Source organism: Barbatula barbatula (genome assembly GCF_947034865.1).
Source record: "Barbatula barbatula genome assembly, chromosome: 14".
Taxonomy (NCBI): domain Eukaryota; kingdom Metazoa; phylum Chordata; class Actinopteri; order Cypriniformes; family Nemacheilidae; genus Barbatula; species Barbatula barbatula.
Genome location: NC_136777.1, coordinates 4,245,679 through 4,261,272, shown reverse-complemented (window position 1 = coordinate 4,261,272; position 15,594 = coordinate 4,245,679). Strand labels below are relative to the sequence as shown.

The following is a 15,594-nucleotide window of genomic DNA, read 5'->3' as shown; positions in this document are numbered from 1 at the left end:
TCAACTTTTTATTTCTAAATCTAATTAATTGTGTTAAATTAAAACTTTGGAATGACAGCCCTAGTATTAACCAGCCAAAAAGCCTGCTGTCCTAAGCAACAGTCTTAAAAAACGCATTTACAAAACACAGACACGCTGGTCAGACGTTTAAAAGATGCATTAGCAATGAGACTTCTATCTGTTTAAGGCACAAAGAGAATATCATACTCTCTGACTGTGAACATGGTCCCCTCTTAACCCCCGAAAGAGAACAGAGTATTAAACTGTGCCAATTTGCAAGATAGCGTTGAAACATTACAGCGTTCTGAGCTATTAAGCTTACGGAGTGTCACCCAAAGGTTAATTGCGGTGACCTGCATGAGAACTCTTTTTGTGGATCACTTAAAATGTGTCTCTCAATAGGCTTTGTACCCAGCACTCAAAAGGGCGGTCTCAATCTTGTGTCATGGATTGAATGCAGTGGAATTAACCAAAGTGGACTGGCATTTCCAGATCTTTAATACTGGTCAATGCACACGCAATCAGAAATGCAATGACCTGAGCTGGTTTTGTTGTTATGGAGATGTACTTTCTTACCACACCACTTCCCTAAGAGCTCTCTCTCTCTCTCTCTCTCTCTCTCTCTCTCTCTCTCTCTGTTTATTGCAACATATTGAGCTAGGAACCGAGCAACATAAGTGATTTTGGGCATCAAAGGTGAATCCAGGGGCCATCTGCACACCTGAATTATTTATGAACTTTAATGAATTGCAAGGCTGTTGAAACAATTACTCCAAAGCATATTCAATATTATGCTTTGTACACTGAATTAAATCAATGGAGTTTCAAGGTTGTTTTTATGTGAAATTAACGGTAGGTGTGTGTAGTTTGAATAATAGGTTAATAATAACAAAATACTGTATTTGTTCTTTGTTTCCTTTCGTGTCTCATAACTCTTTAGCGCATCAATATGAAAACAGAAGATCTGCATTGTTTTAATAGGTTTTAATTAAAAAAAAAACGTGACACCCGCTGGATATCCCAACTAGACATGGGCTACTCAACTGCGGTAGTTTTACTCTATTAACCTCGACTCTTAATGTTCTCAGGCGTGTCAGACGAAGTTAAAGTGGGTCTTGAGCTTGTAACCTACCAATTATCGAGTAATATTATCCAGTTCTGCAGCTGCCGGCCAGCGTGTTGGGGAAAGCCCAGAACAGCTGTAATGCTGCTATGAGAGTTCACAACACTGGACCTTAAAATCCTGCTTAATGTGTCAATATGGGATTGTCCACAAACATGGCCATCTGCTGTATTCTCTTCGGGGCATGCGGTACCGCCCGTTTCACCAGAAGAGGAGATTTGAGCGCTATGACTTGGGTGCGAGCATGTTAACAGAGACTTGTCGACAGTCTCTTGTTGTAAGATAGATGCCACGCTTCTTAGTGAGCTTGAAAAATCATTAGTCTGAGTCTGAATTCCTCTTTAGTGCCTCCATGGACATTAAGTGTCTGGTTTGGATGCATTTGAATGACTTGTTAAAATGGTGGTCCTATCAGCTGTGAGCTCAATGTATTATTGATGAGTTCAACCGTAAAATGGGTGAATAGCTATGTATCCAGATGTATCATTTGAACAGAAATCCAGAATATAAAAGTGTGACTGAAAATGTTCACAACTGCATGTGCATTTGATTCGAATGTAAAGATAGAGAAGAGAAATGAACCGGTCAGATGAAGTGCCTGGAGTAAATCTTCAGCATGTTATCAATGGCATCAGATGTTCAGACGGCTTTGTTGGTTATAATGGGATTTCTGCTTTCATCTGGTGTAAATGGGGTGTTAGAGTCACAAGCAGGACATCATGAACTCATCTTTGAAGGAAAGGGAAAAATGCAGAAAAACATTCTGGTCAGTGTCACTGAAACAGGTGACAGGTGGTAAATGTTGCCTGATGTATCTCTGCAGATGTTATAAAGATCTTGGAACAGCTTTAGGAGTGCAACCGTGATTACCCTGTATTACCCAGTGGGATTATTCAAAATCTCAATAATCTTTTAAACGTATGAGATTCCAATAATATTGCAACGGAAATATTGCAATATGCAGATTTAGCATGTTCAGATGTCTCTTAACTGTGTGTACATGTTAATATATTACTGGAACATATCAAAGTTGAAGTGTTGTAGCTTTCTAATATCTTTATTGTTTTATAAAGATTAATTATCCTTTAAAGATCGGGTAACACACTCAGTTTCTGCCAGTCTCATATGAATCTTGAGCGCCTATACAGTAGTATTGCATACGTCGTATCTTCGAAGAGTATTTAGTTGCATCAAAATTATAAAAGAGAGATACCGCTGTATGATTATTTCCGGAAAAACACGAGCTGCTGGAGGTGGGACAAGTGGGGAGAGAGGGATGGAACTACAGTACGAGCAAGCAACACATCATCACATTAATCCCTTCGTGTTTTGTACAGTTTGCATGTACACGCCGATTGCCAACATAACACAGATGTATGACTTAGTTTGACTTACCACGTGCAAATACGTGAAAAATATGAGTTATGGCTGAATAGTTTATTTCTTTTGCAGATATGACTCTGTGGAGAAAATAAGCCCATTAACCTCTATACAATTTAATAGCATCATTTCTAATGGCTTCAAAAATATAATGCAGAGAGTCTTCTTTTTCATTTAAAATGATTATAAATCCTTTAAAGATTCCAAAACATCCTGAAAACTTTCAAGCAAGCTTGTAATTGCAAAAATATCTTCAGACAAGTATTTTTTCTTGTTTTTAGAATGTGAACCCCTATTATTAGTTTCATGCTTAAATCAAGATTTTTAAAAATGCTTTTTTGCTTAAAGTCACCATGAGTGTTTTACACAGTGTTACAGCGATTATTACAAATGATTTATCTGTGTACACCATTATTATTTGTTTATTCATTTGAACTTTAATCTTTAATCAAAAACATTAAGCTCCCTTTCCCCTCTCAACAACAACTCTGCACCACACGACGTACGCAACAAAAAAGGGGTTGGACTATACTGACTGTCCAAGGGCCAGGCATTTTTTGCCCTCCCCTCCAGGCCCTGTGTCAGTCAGAATATTTTCACAATCTGTTTCACTCGGATATTCGTCACGATATGGAAAATAAGTCAATCGCAACTTCTGTTTCATGGTGACTTTCAGCAAATGTGTTATTCTTCTTCTGTGCATTTTTACTAGAAGTCATTGGGACAAAGGCCCACCGCAATGCCTTGGAACACAAAGCATTATTTGATGCGTTTCGTTTACGGCACACAGTCAGCCTGGCAAAGCTGCATTTAACAGCGTAATAATAGCCACAGTGTCCGATCTCTTCCATATACCCTTAACATACACCATTCTGTGTAGACTTGAAATGGGTCAGATACGTTTTGTTTGATCCGTTCTGTGCTATCATGTCTCTTAACCGGAGGACCCTCACGTGCAACCGCTCGTATGAACGCGAAATGAAGACTTGGTTGTTAATGGTTACACTGTTACAATCTCCCATCTAGTGCATCATGCGTCATTCACCATGTAGGACATAATAAACGTGCGTACAAGTGTCTAATTTTAGACTGAAACATGTTTTTTCATGTAGCGAAGTGTGACATTTGTTATGCGGTGTGTAAAGTGTTTTACACAATATACATGAGTGCTTAAAATGTTCTTTAATGTATCTCGGGTGTGTGCCTTGTAAGAAAGCTTGTTGACATTGCGTAGAAGCTGACATCATTACTGTAGCAATCAAAGCAGGTCCACCAGATCAGTATTTTCAACAAACGCAGCCAATTTCCCCTCTCGACAGCGCGCTGCGTCTTTGAGATTGATTTGAAAACCACAGGCATCAAAATGGCCTTCCACTCCACACCTGAGGAGGTTTTTTTCCCAAGCAGCGGAGCTCCACCAGCGCTGTATAATCTTCTAGAAAGGTTTATTTTATCCTGGGGTGCGTCGAGAGTGCTGAAATCAGATTACAGCGATGGGATTCCTTCCAGTGAGGTGGGATTAGATGGTGGCAGACCACAAGGGATAAAGCCTCTGGTTTCTTACTGTAGCTCCACGAGCTTTATACTGGAGTGAGCTGTTCGCTTACGTACTCTTAATCTGAGACTTGCAAGGTGGAATGAAGGGCTTTGATTGGAGGGAATTATTTCCAGGTGGCCATACAAGAAAGACCACCGGAGAACTGCCCTACCGAGCTACTAGAAAGATCGTAGTTGAAGGTTCTAGAAAGAATCAGTACAAATATGTTTTGTTGATTTGTAAAATGGATATTCATTTCACATCTAGTTTCATGGTTAACCTACAATGTCTGGAGTACAGGTCATTGCAGGTGAGAAGGTAAACAGCCTCAGTTTATCACCTTGAACACAATGAAAATTCCCAATCAGATTTCTATTTCATTCTATTAATATTTGATTTGCCTGCACTATGCTGTCGTAGTCCTCAAAGCAAACAGTCTGTTATTTTATGCTTCTCTTATTCCAGTGTTATTTAAATATACAACTGCACATTCATACACACAAACAAGCACATGCATATTTGCATAGACAAACTCTGTGTGTCTAGGAAACCAGAAGTACTCAGTGTCCGGATTTTATATTGCCAATCAGCTGTATGCATATTCATGGCCATGTAAATCACTGTAGACAGATGGGCACTTTAACATGCTGTGATTAAGAATGTCCAGTTCATAATCATCTAACTGTGATCAGGCCAATGAGCACACAACTAGAGAGAGAGAGAGAGAGAGAGAGACAGTATCGTTCACCCTTGGAGATGCAGTCTGTGTGGTGTAGAGAGTGAACTGTAATTATGAGCCGATGTTGAAGCACTAAAACAGGCCATTGTTCAGTAATGAGATTCGATTAAAGTGTTTCAGTAAAAACTTATACACAAGGTGGCTTACAGTAAAGAATCAGGGTTGCCAGTCATTCAGGATTGAAAAAGAACGGCTTTTAACTTCCAGTTCTGCGCATGTATTGGAATTAATTTCGGATGCAGGCAGCATTGAGAAACAGAGCTGTGTGGGAATAAATTATCATACTTATTTTCAATTGACGATTAATGGTAAATAGTTGGTTTTGGAGCAGAACCAAATCTGTTGTGTTAAATTTCTTTGTGAATGTCTAGTTAGGGACAACACATTTCGTGTTGAGCTATTTTTTACTCAACCTTCCTTTCATTTATGTAAAATGTGATAACACATCCTATCTTTGTTTGTAAAGTTTTTGTTTGTGTTATGGTGTTAAGTTGTGAAACTATGACTGAGTTTGGCCATTGAATAGCCTGATGTTGCGTCATAAATAAGTAAATAAAGCAATTGAACACATGCTTTTTGAGAGTGTTGTGACTACTAAAACTTTCAATGAATGCAAAACATGTTGGCTATAGAATTGATCATTTTTAGAATATTTGAGATATAATACATATATAATACGAGCTTATCATATCGCATCATTTAGCAAATTATAGTTTTCTTCAACATAATGCAATCATAGTCGAGATCAGTTCGACTCACGAACTGAAAGGTAGTCGTCAGTTGTGAATTCTTTCCAAACCTTGTAAAGATCAGGATATTTTCATTGGCGTTGAGCAAAGTTTGTTACACAGGGTAACCAAAACCAAATCTCTTGGACTGAATCTCACATGAATCAAATGTAAGTGAGAGTTGGCGTGACATCTCGTAGAATCTAATGCTCAGCAAGGTGCACATGCTTTCAGACATTCACACCACTGTCACACATTAGTGGCTGTTGAGATCCAGCATGCAGCTGTCTGTCTCACCTGTTAGAACGTGAAGCACATCTGACCTTCGTAGATGGAGGAACATTTATTTCAATGGTAATGTTGCCAGAGGAACTGTTGACACAGTGAGTAATGCGAGTGGTAGTTTCGATCGGGTCTTTTGACTTATTGTTCTTTTTTATGCAAGCCATGTCTGTGATATCATGAATGAAGTTGCTGAGATCTTTATTAAGGAAATATACTGTATATGAGAAGCATGGGACAGGGACGAAATCTCCACTTTTACTATATGTAAAGCAACTTGCATTGCATTACCGGAACACTCTCCATTTAACCTTATTGCACTCTAAGACAAACAATTGTGAATTGCATCAGTAAATCTGCTTTTAAATCCGATTGGTGTTTAAAGAAACGGTATTGTTTAGATCTGCAGCTGTGCTCATTACAGATAATACACACAAAAATATGTTGCATCATGGCAAGACTACAGTTTATTTTTTAATTATGCAGTCTTTGTTTCATCGTTATAAATAGATTGTTTATATTGGCTGAGATTTTCTACAATTTCCTTTTGTGCTTAGAACACATGGAACCAAATGTTATTATTTTTTGATCAATAAATCGATATACAATCGCCTTTGTACCATAGTACTGTTTTACTATATTTTTGCATGCCATGGCATTTTCATGTACATTTTCTATCAAGGCATAGTTTCATTTCAATACCAGAGGGGAGTACAGGACAAAAAGCATATTGCTTCCATAATGCTTTACTCTTTGTGTACAACTTTGAAATAGTTTTTATAACGGATCAGACACTGAACTTCAAGCGCTTGTCATCTGTTATTTTGGAGACTGTCAGTGTTTTCTCCACCTAGGGACATTGCCAAGGGTACAGTGCCCCATCCTTGATTATATTGCAGCGGTGACAGACAGCTTTATGGCGCTCCTGACAGATTTGGCCATACTTCTGGGGGTGGGTTTGAAGCGTTCGGCCTCCCAGGTCATGCAAGCAGCCATCAAAGTGCCGGAAAAACTGGCTGGTTCTGATCAGACCTCGATATGAAAATAAACCTTTTCGCCAGACTGCATTTACCGTGGAAGAATTATGTGGTGGAAGGGAGGGCATCCCAGTTCTTTGTATAGAGCAAACTTTGAGTTTCCTCATGTTTTGTGTGGTTGGTTTTTAAGGGAATTCGTCACTAGGATGTTTTGTAAGGAATGTGAAACGCATGTTTACAAAAACATGTTATAGATCATGTTTTGAACTGTTTTTCTGGTCTGGTTTACATCTTCATGTGATGAAAGTGTATTGCTTACTTTAGGGGGCCCTTCCACGTTTTTCCACCTCATATGTAATGTAGTGACTTTGTAGGTCACCGAGACACTTCAGTTCTTTGGGAATTCCCATAAATCATTTCCATCACCAAAGAATAATTCAATGAATCAAACAATAAATGGATTGCGCAATTGCTCATACCTACATTAAATATTTCATTTTGATTTCTTTTTGGGATATTTAGATTTTTTCTGCATAGGAGCATAGTAGTTATTTTATTTCATTTTTCTGAACTTTGGGCCATTCAAATGTATACTGATGCTCAGTTTCACATCAAATACATTTTTTAATTACAATCTAAATGATTATATCAATGAATTTGAGTGTTTTCCGTGTATAGGTATTTGTATATGATTCATATCTGAATATAGGATATGCATCACCTCTTCACAGCCCGTGTGTGTGTTTGACATAGTGTGCAAGCCGTGTTGGCGGAGACGGGCATGTTTGTAACGGTATGAACGTTACGTCAGTGCAAGATTTTCAGTTGTTTAAGAATGTAAGGGTGCTACATCAGATACGGAGCACAAAGATTACTTTGACATTTCCTTGGGAAAAATGAAATCCTTAAAGCAATGAATGGCCATTTCATGAACGCGATTGACAGATGCATTGTAGATAACAGCGGTCAAGACTTTTGAGTCACTGTCTGTTTAAAAAGGCACTGCTTGAATAGATATGTCAGAACAGCCTGATTTTGTTAATATAATGGAGGCATTCTTCATAATGGAGTTTCCTCATTATGTGTGATTGCCCTTCATCCTGTTATAAAATGTCATATATATGTTGAGAAGTCAGAAAGTTTCTAGGCATTGTTCTACAGCAACAACGTCATTGGAAATCACAGAGGAATTGAAGCTTACGACAATCTTGATTTGTATGTTGATTTCAGTATTACAATCGGCTGTGGTGCTCGTGCACTTATTTTGTTGTTTGGTCATTTGCATTTTGATGCTTGCTTAGACTTAGTATTCAAATAAACAAAAGCAATGGATGGACTAAGATTGACTAACTCCTGAATTCGAGACTTGTGAACCTAATCTGTCAATGTTCCCCATTCCCAATCCCATGTATTTGTTTCGATGATGTGTGTGGTCTCATGCTGTGTATTTTTACTACAGTATGGTTGTCAGTGTGAAAAGGAAGCTGATGGAGAGCCCGGTCCTGTGGGATCACCCGAGAGAGATGTAAGAAACCCGACTTAACCGCAGTACCTTAAGACATTTGCAATCATTCACACTTTCACAGAAATCAATGCATTCTAATGGCCTGCTAATTTAAATCGTTCCAAGTCAATAGCTAATATCTGAGGCCCACCGGGGTTACATGAGATGGGAGAATGGAATGTGCATGACGGCGTGTATCGTTAGTCTGACATGAGGCCGTTGAGAGACTCACATGGCGTTGAGCATAACATGGCGTGGTAGAGTAACAGTATCTTCTAGAACATGACAGGGTGCGTTTAGCATTGATATACATAGAGTTTATGCTTTAAATGGATGCAAAACTAATGGAAATGTGGATTATTTCATTGGTGGAGAAAATTGTTTTTATAAGAGAAATTTCTTATACAAATATACGTTTAAGTTATTTGTAGAAATACCACAGTAACCAGAAATGTAGCGTTTACAATTGATTTTATGTTTTTAATCAAACTGGTGCAGTTTACCTCTAGTAAAAATACAGTAATGGTTATTTTCCATGAGGCCATTAATGTCTGTTGGGATTGGTTTTGTTAATGCTGCAGCGGTTCGGCATGTTTTTTCCTCTGTGAAGAATTTCAGAATGCATCGTTCTGTGCTGTGCTGCTTCAAAGGTTTGTGGCGTTGAATCGCTGAGCAAATGGAAACTCACAAAAAGCATTTCCTGGCGTAACCCCCTTGGCATTTGTGGGCCAGCTTGCTAGATATCTCTGTTACTCTACTGGATCTTGTTCCAAAGGTCTTTGAAAGCCTGCCATTCAGCATATCAACAGCTCTCTCTACTTAAAACACGCACACCTCAGAGACACACCGTGCTCATCCGGATAATAATAATAATTCATTACATTCATATAGGGATTTTCTGGGTTCTCAAAGCGCTTTACATCGAACGGGGGAATCTCCTCAACCATTTGGGGAATTCAAATTGTATCCTCACTGAAAGCTGGAAGAACTGTTGTTGAGAGTTCTAGATGTTTATAATAAAGGGAAATCAGTTTTAAAGGTGCAGTGTATGAAATTTAGCAGCATCTAGCGGTGACGTAACAAATTGCACCCTGCCCTTTCGAGGCACTACGGTGGCTGACACAGGACCAAGATGTCGTCACGTTTTTGCATCTTTGCCGAAGGATATATTATATGAACAAAACGCGCTCTGTAGAGCAGTTTGTATGTTTAGGGCTACTGTAGAAACAACATGATGAATTCCATGCAAGGGGATCTGTGTATGCGGATAGAAATAGCTTATTCAAAGCCAATAAAAACATAACACTTTATTATGTAAGATCTTTATACACCTCTGAAGACATAGTTACGTGTGTTATATTACATTTGTGTCAATAGATCCTCCAGAAAATTACACACTGGACCTTTAACACCGGAATATTGAGAGACTGAAAAAGTCAATCAAAATGGTTTTGTCCCACTGGGACAAACTATAAATCAAGACAAAGTATATAGAGACACAAGTTATACATGATCAAATAGCGGTTGACTTCCGTGAGTCTGGGGTGTGGTTCATTGGTATCAATTCATGCATCCCATGCACAGATTTGTGCAAAACACTCCAACCTATCAAACTCAGATTTGAGTCCACATCGAAAGTTTTGTTTTTGTTGGCTTTAATGTGTGTTTGTAATACACTATGTCTGTACAGCTCTGTGCATGTCTGTGTGCGATTGTGTCTGCCCTCCGAACTGGGAAGTAGCCAGATCGTGTTGTGACCTGGCCCCGTCACATCAAGGGCACGCTGTGCGGTACATAATTATCACGCGAGTGAGCAGAGATCCCTGCGGTATTCTCACCTCTCGCCGGCACGACCGGACAGAAAGAAAGAACAAGAAAGGGACACGGCCCTGATTTTTACCCGTCGTCCACCTCTCCTCTCGTGCCACAATGCACAGAGCGAGCAGAGGCTAACTATGTGCTCCGTCTCTCCCGCCTCACTCCTGGGGCCAGAACAGTCTGTAGGCCCGGAGCTCAATACAAGTCCCTTTGAACAGGAGGGGAGGCAGCTTTTCTTAACTGGGGTTGCTCTCGGGGAGGTGGGACTACAAAGGGAGGTGAGCTTGGTTCCCTGAAGGTGTCATTAGATTGTGCCAAAAGCATAGTGGGGCACTCTCCAAAGACCCTTCAGTACATACATCATTTAAAAGCAACCTCAGGCCAACCTCCATGGCGCCGTCCCAATGTGAGCTTCTCTTCCACCTGCATTTTTACAGATCCACGATGCCTATCAAGTTCAATTGCTAAATCTTAGTTACAGCTGTCTTTTATACCCCCGAAGTCATAGTTTGGGCCTGAAATGGCTTTTGAAGCCGGTGTATTTTCACTACTGTATGCTTGTTTAATCATAAACTTGGCAGTGTGCACAACTTGTCTTTGGTTCCCATGACAAAACTGCTTGTGATGTTTGTAAGTTGCTTTTGCTTAAAGCATCTGCTAAATTAATAAATGAGAATGTAAATTTTGTTTGTAAAATTTTAACAATACTGCAATAACTACAAATGTGCAATACGTCACCGTTACGCTGTGACCTCATAACGCGCGGCATGTGACATCCAGTCTATGTTTTTCCATTTTGATCAAATAATGAGTAGAAATAAAAAATGTTTTGCTATTTGAGCCTGGCTTTTTTATGAGTCATTCCTCACACTAAAAGTAGAATGTTAAAATATTGCATTGTGGGATATAGACAAACATCATGTGCCCCAAACTTAACTTCAGGTAGACCTCTTAAGGTTAGTTTTAATTGAATACAATGAATATACAATACACATTAATATAAATTAGTGTTATAATAATTTAAATATAAAATCAATGGTTATATTATAACCAAAAACAGACCGGAAGTTAACTTTGTGTCAGGTGCATACGCCCGATGAAACCATCTATAGACAGTTTCGTCAGATGCTTGCGCCTGGACTGCAGTTTACTTCTGCTCTGTGTTTGGCTAGTGTCTAATAATATAACTATATTTTATTTAATTTATGTTAATAATCATTAATCATTTATATTATTATTTTATTGTATAATCATTTATAGTAATTGTATTAAATAAACGGTTTGTTAAATTTCGTTGTATGTTCATTTTATTCAATTAACAATTTGTTGAATAGGTATTCCAGTCTTAATTGAAAATATCAGACATAAACGACAGGCTCTCTATTGTTTGTGAATGTGTAGCGGAAGTTAAGGGCAGTCCACATTTGTTTATGTTGTCACATTGAAACCGTCTATAGTTTTATGTGTAGTGTAGATTTGCAATGTGAAAAAACAATCCACGAGAGCTCGCACATAGTACCATAAGTTTTGGCTGCACATTTCTCTAATAAGACTTAGACTTAAAATGTGTTAGATAAATGTTATTCCAAATAGGATATTTCAAGCCCAACCGTTCAGTCTCATAGCAGGACGGCTGATCTGAGAGACGAGTCACATACAAGCATCTTATTAGGGCCCGAGCACGAAAGAGCAAGCCACCGGCTTGCTCTGCAGTGCAGAGCCCTATTGTTTCTGTGTTGTTTATTATTAGGGCCCGAGCACGAAAGAGCAAGCCACCGGCTTGCTCTGCAGTGCAGAGCCCTATTGTTTCTGTGTTGTTTATTATTATTATTCTTCTTCTTCTTCTGATGCCGCTTTGATCGATAATTTGAAGGCCTAAACATGCTCTAAAACTCACAATACTTTGCACGCGCATCAGACGTTGCAGAACTTGGCGTTTGAAATGGGATTTAAAACTAGGCGTGGCAAAATGGCTCTCTAGCGCCACCTAGAACTGCCCAGACCGATCCGCAAAAGGTACATGCACCAAACTTGGTAGACACGTGTAACACCCCGGATCATGAAGAAAAGCCTCTTGGGGCATATCCCTAAACCGAACAGGAAATCCGTTATTTTAAATTTTCTGTGTTATTGCGCAATATTTTGCAATTTCATGCTGTCGTACTTTGACGAACTCCTCCTAGAGTTTTTATCCGATCGACATCATATTGGTGTCATTCTCATCTTAAGGCCTTTGTGACGCTAAATTGCGGAGATCTAGAGTTTTCATGGGGAATCGTGACCCTGGCGGCCTGCCAAAGTTTGCCGTTTTTTCATGAACAGGAAGTTGATGTAACTCAGGCATTCAATGTCCAACAGGCCACAGACTTCACACATTTGAACAAAGTCCTGGCCTGAATACATCTACATGGCATCTACATCTACATCTCCATTCATATACAGTTATAGCGCCACCTGCAGGAATCAGGAAATGGCATGTTTTATACAGTTTTTAAATGCTCATAGAGATTCAAACAGGAAGTTGATGTAACTCAGGCATTGAATGTCCCACAGGCCACGGACTTCATACATTTGTTCAAAGTCCTGGCATGAATACATCTACATGGTAATATTCCAATACAGTTATAGCGCCACCAGCTGGCAACAGGAATTATGACACGTAAAAATAAATAACAAATACTACTGTAATTCGCCAGCATTAATTGTATCACCATTATTTTCTTTTTTTCTCTACATGGCAATATCCAGATACAGTTATAGCGCCACCTGCAGGAAACAGGAAATGGCATGTTTTTAACTGCTCGTACAGATTCATACAGGTCAGCCTCATATTTGAACAGTATAGCCAGTGTGATCTTCACACCTTTGCGATGGTACATTGAAATCTGCTGACATTCTTTGAGGGGCGTGTCCGTGGTGGCCTGACAAAGTTTGATGTTTCGCCATGACACATGAAGCTACAGTAACTCAAGTACACGATATCCGACCGGCCTCACACTTCACATGTTCTACGAGAGTCCTGTCCTGAACGCATATCCACGTCAGTGTTCACCAAAAGTAATAGCGCCACCAGCTGGCAATAGGAAATATTGCAGGAAACATGAAGCTATATTGTAGCTGAGGCACACGATATCCATCCAGCCTCACACTTCACATGTTTGATAATAGTCCTGGCCTGAACACATATCCATGTCAGTAGACCATTAGTAATAGCGCCACCAGCTGGCAATAGGAAATATGGCACAGAAAAATCTATAGTGAAACTCCCTGTATGCAAGTTGCATACCTTTCACTGTTCCTCATGCCGACGGTTGTGGTTGAACATGGTTGCGGTGCATGCCCGAGGGCCCGCACATCGCTGCTCGCAGCTTTAATTATTAGGGCCCGAGCACGAAAGAGCAAGCCACCGGCTTGCTCTGCAGTGCAGAGCCCTATTGTTTCTGTGTTGTTTATTATTATTATTATTATTATTATTATTATTATTATTATTATTATTATTATTCTTCTGATGCCGCTTTGATCGATAATTTGAAGGCCTAAACATGCTCTAAAACTCACAATACTTTGCACGCGCATCAGACGTTGCAGAACTTGGCGTTTGATATGGGTTTTAAAACTAGGTGTGGCAAAATGGCTCTCTAGCGCCACCTAGAAATGCCCAGACCGATCCGCAAAAGGTACATGCACCAAACTTGGTAGACACGTGTAACACCCCGGATCATGAAGAAAAGCCTCTTGGGGCATATCCCTAAACCGAACAGGAAATCCGTTATTTTAAATTTTCGGTGTTATTGCGCAATATTTTGCAATTTCATGCTGTCGTACTTTGACGAACTCCTCCTAGAGTTTTTATCCTATCGACATCATATTGGTGTCATTCTCATCTTAAGGCCTTTGCGACGCTAAATTGCGGAGATCTAGAGTTTTCATGGGGAATCGTGACCCTGGCGGCCTCCCAAAGTTTGCCGTTTTTTCATGAACAGGAAGTTGATGTAACTCAGGCATTCAATGTCCCACAGGCCACAGACTTCACACATTTGTTCAAAGTCCTGGCCTGAATACATCTACATGGCATCTACATCTACATCTCCATTCAGATACAGTTATAGCGCCACCTGCAGGAATCAGGAAATGGCATGTTTTATACAGTTTTTAAATGCTCATAGAGATTCAAACAGGAAGTTGATGTAACTCAGGCATTGAATGTCCTACAGGCCACAGACTTCATACATTTGTTCAAAGTCCTGGCCTGAATACATCTACATGGTAATATTCCAATAGTTATAGCGCCACCAGCTGGCAACAGGAATTATGACACGTAAAAATAAATAACAAATACTACTGTAATTCGCCAGCATTAATTGTATCCCCATTATTTAATTTTTTTCTCTACATGGCAATATCCAGATACAGTTATAGCGCCACCTGCAGGAAACAGGAAATGGCATGTTTTTAACTGCTCGTAGAGATTCATACAGGTCAGCCTCATATTTGAACAGTATAGCCAGTGTGATCTTCACACCTTTGCGATGGTACATTGAAATCTGCTGACATTCTTTGAGGGGCGTGTCCGTGGTGGCCTGACAAAGTTTGATGTTTCGCCATGAAACATGAAGCTACAGTAACTCAGGCACACGATATCCGACCGGCCTCAAACTTCACGTGTTCTACGAGAGTCCTGTCCTGAACGCATATCCACGTCAGTGTTCACCAAAAGTAATAGCGCCACCAGCTGGCAATAGGAAATATTGCAGGAAACATGAAGCTATATTGCAGCTGAGGCACACGATATCCATCCAGCCTCACAGTTCACATGTTTGATAAAAGTCCTGGCCTGAACACATATCCATGTCATTAGACCTTTAGTAATAGCGCCACCAGCTGGCAATAGGAAATATGGCACAGAAAAATCTATAATGAAACTCCCTGTATGCAAGTTGCATACCTTTCATTGTTCCTGATTCTGACGGTTGTGGTTGAACATGGTTGCGGTGCATGCCCGAGGGCCCGCACATCGCTGCTCGCAGCTTTAATTATTATTATTATTATTCCGAATCCGCTTTGATCGATAATTTGAAGGCCTAAACATGCTCTAAAACTCACAATACGTTGCACGCGCATCAGACGTTGCAGAACTTGGCGTTTGAAATGGGTTTTAAAACTAGGCGTGGCAAAATGGCTCTCTAGCGCCACCTAGAACTGCCCAGACCGATCCGCAAAAGGTACATGCACCAAACTTGGTAGACACGTGTAACACCCCGGATCATGAAGAAAAGCCTCTTGGGGCATATCCCTAAACCGAACAGGAAATCCGTTATTTAAAATTTTCTGTGTTATTGCGCAATATTTTGCAATTTCAAGCTGTCGTACTTTGACGAACTCCTCCTAGAGTTTTTATCCGATCGACATCATATTTGTGTCATTCTCATCTTAAGGCCTTTGCGACGCTAAATTGCGGAGATCTAGAGTTTTCATGGGGAATCGTGACCCTGGCGGCCTGCCAAAG

General features: G+C 39.9%; 1 protein-coding gene across 1 annotated transcript in view; it reads left to right on the top strand.

The window, feature by feature from the left end:
• Positions 1-1,260: 1,260 nt before the first annotated feature.
• Positions 1,261-15,594, top strand: part of LOC306903884 (uncharacterized protein) — a gene marked incomplete at both ends in the record, with an annotated part of 114,539 nt that continues 100,205 nt past the window's right edge. Inside the window, one exon of the mRNA XM_079473424.1 lies at positions 1,261-1,359. Coding sequence (XP_079329550.1) covers positions 1,261-1,359 — 99 coding nt within the window. The remainder of the gene's footprint in view (positions 1,360-15,594) is intronic.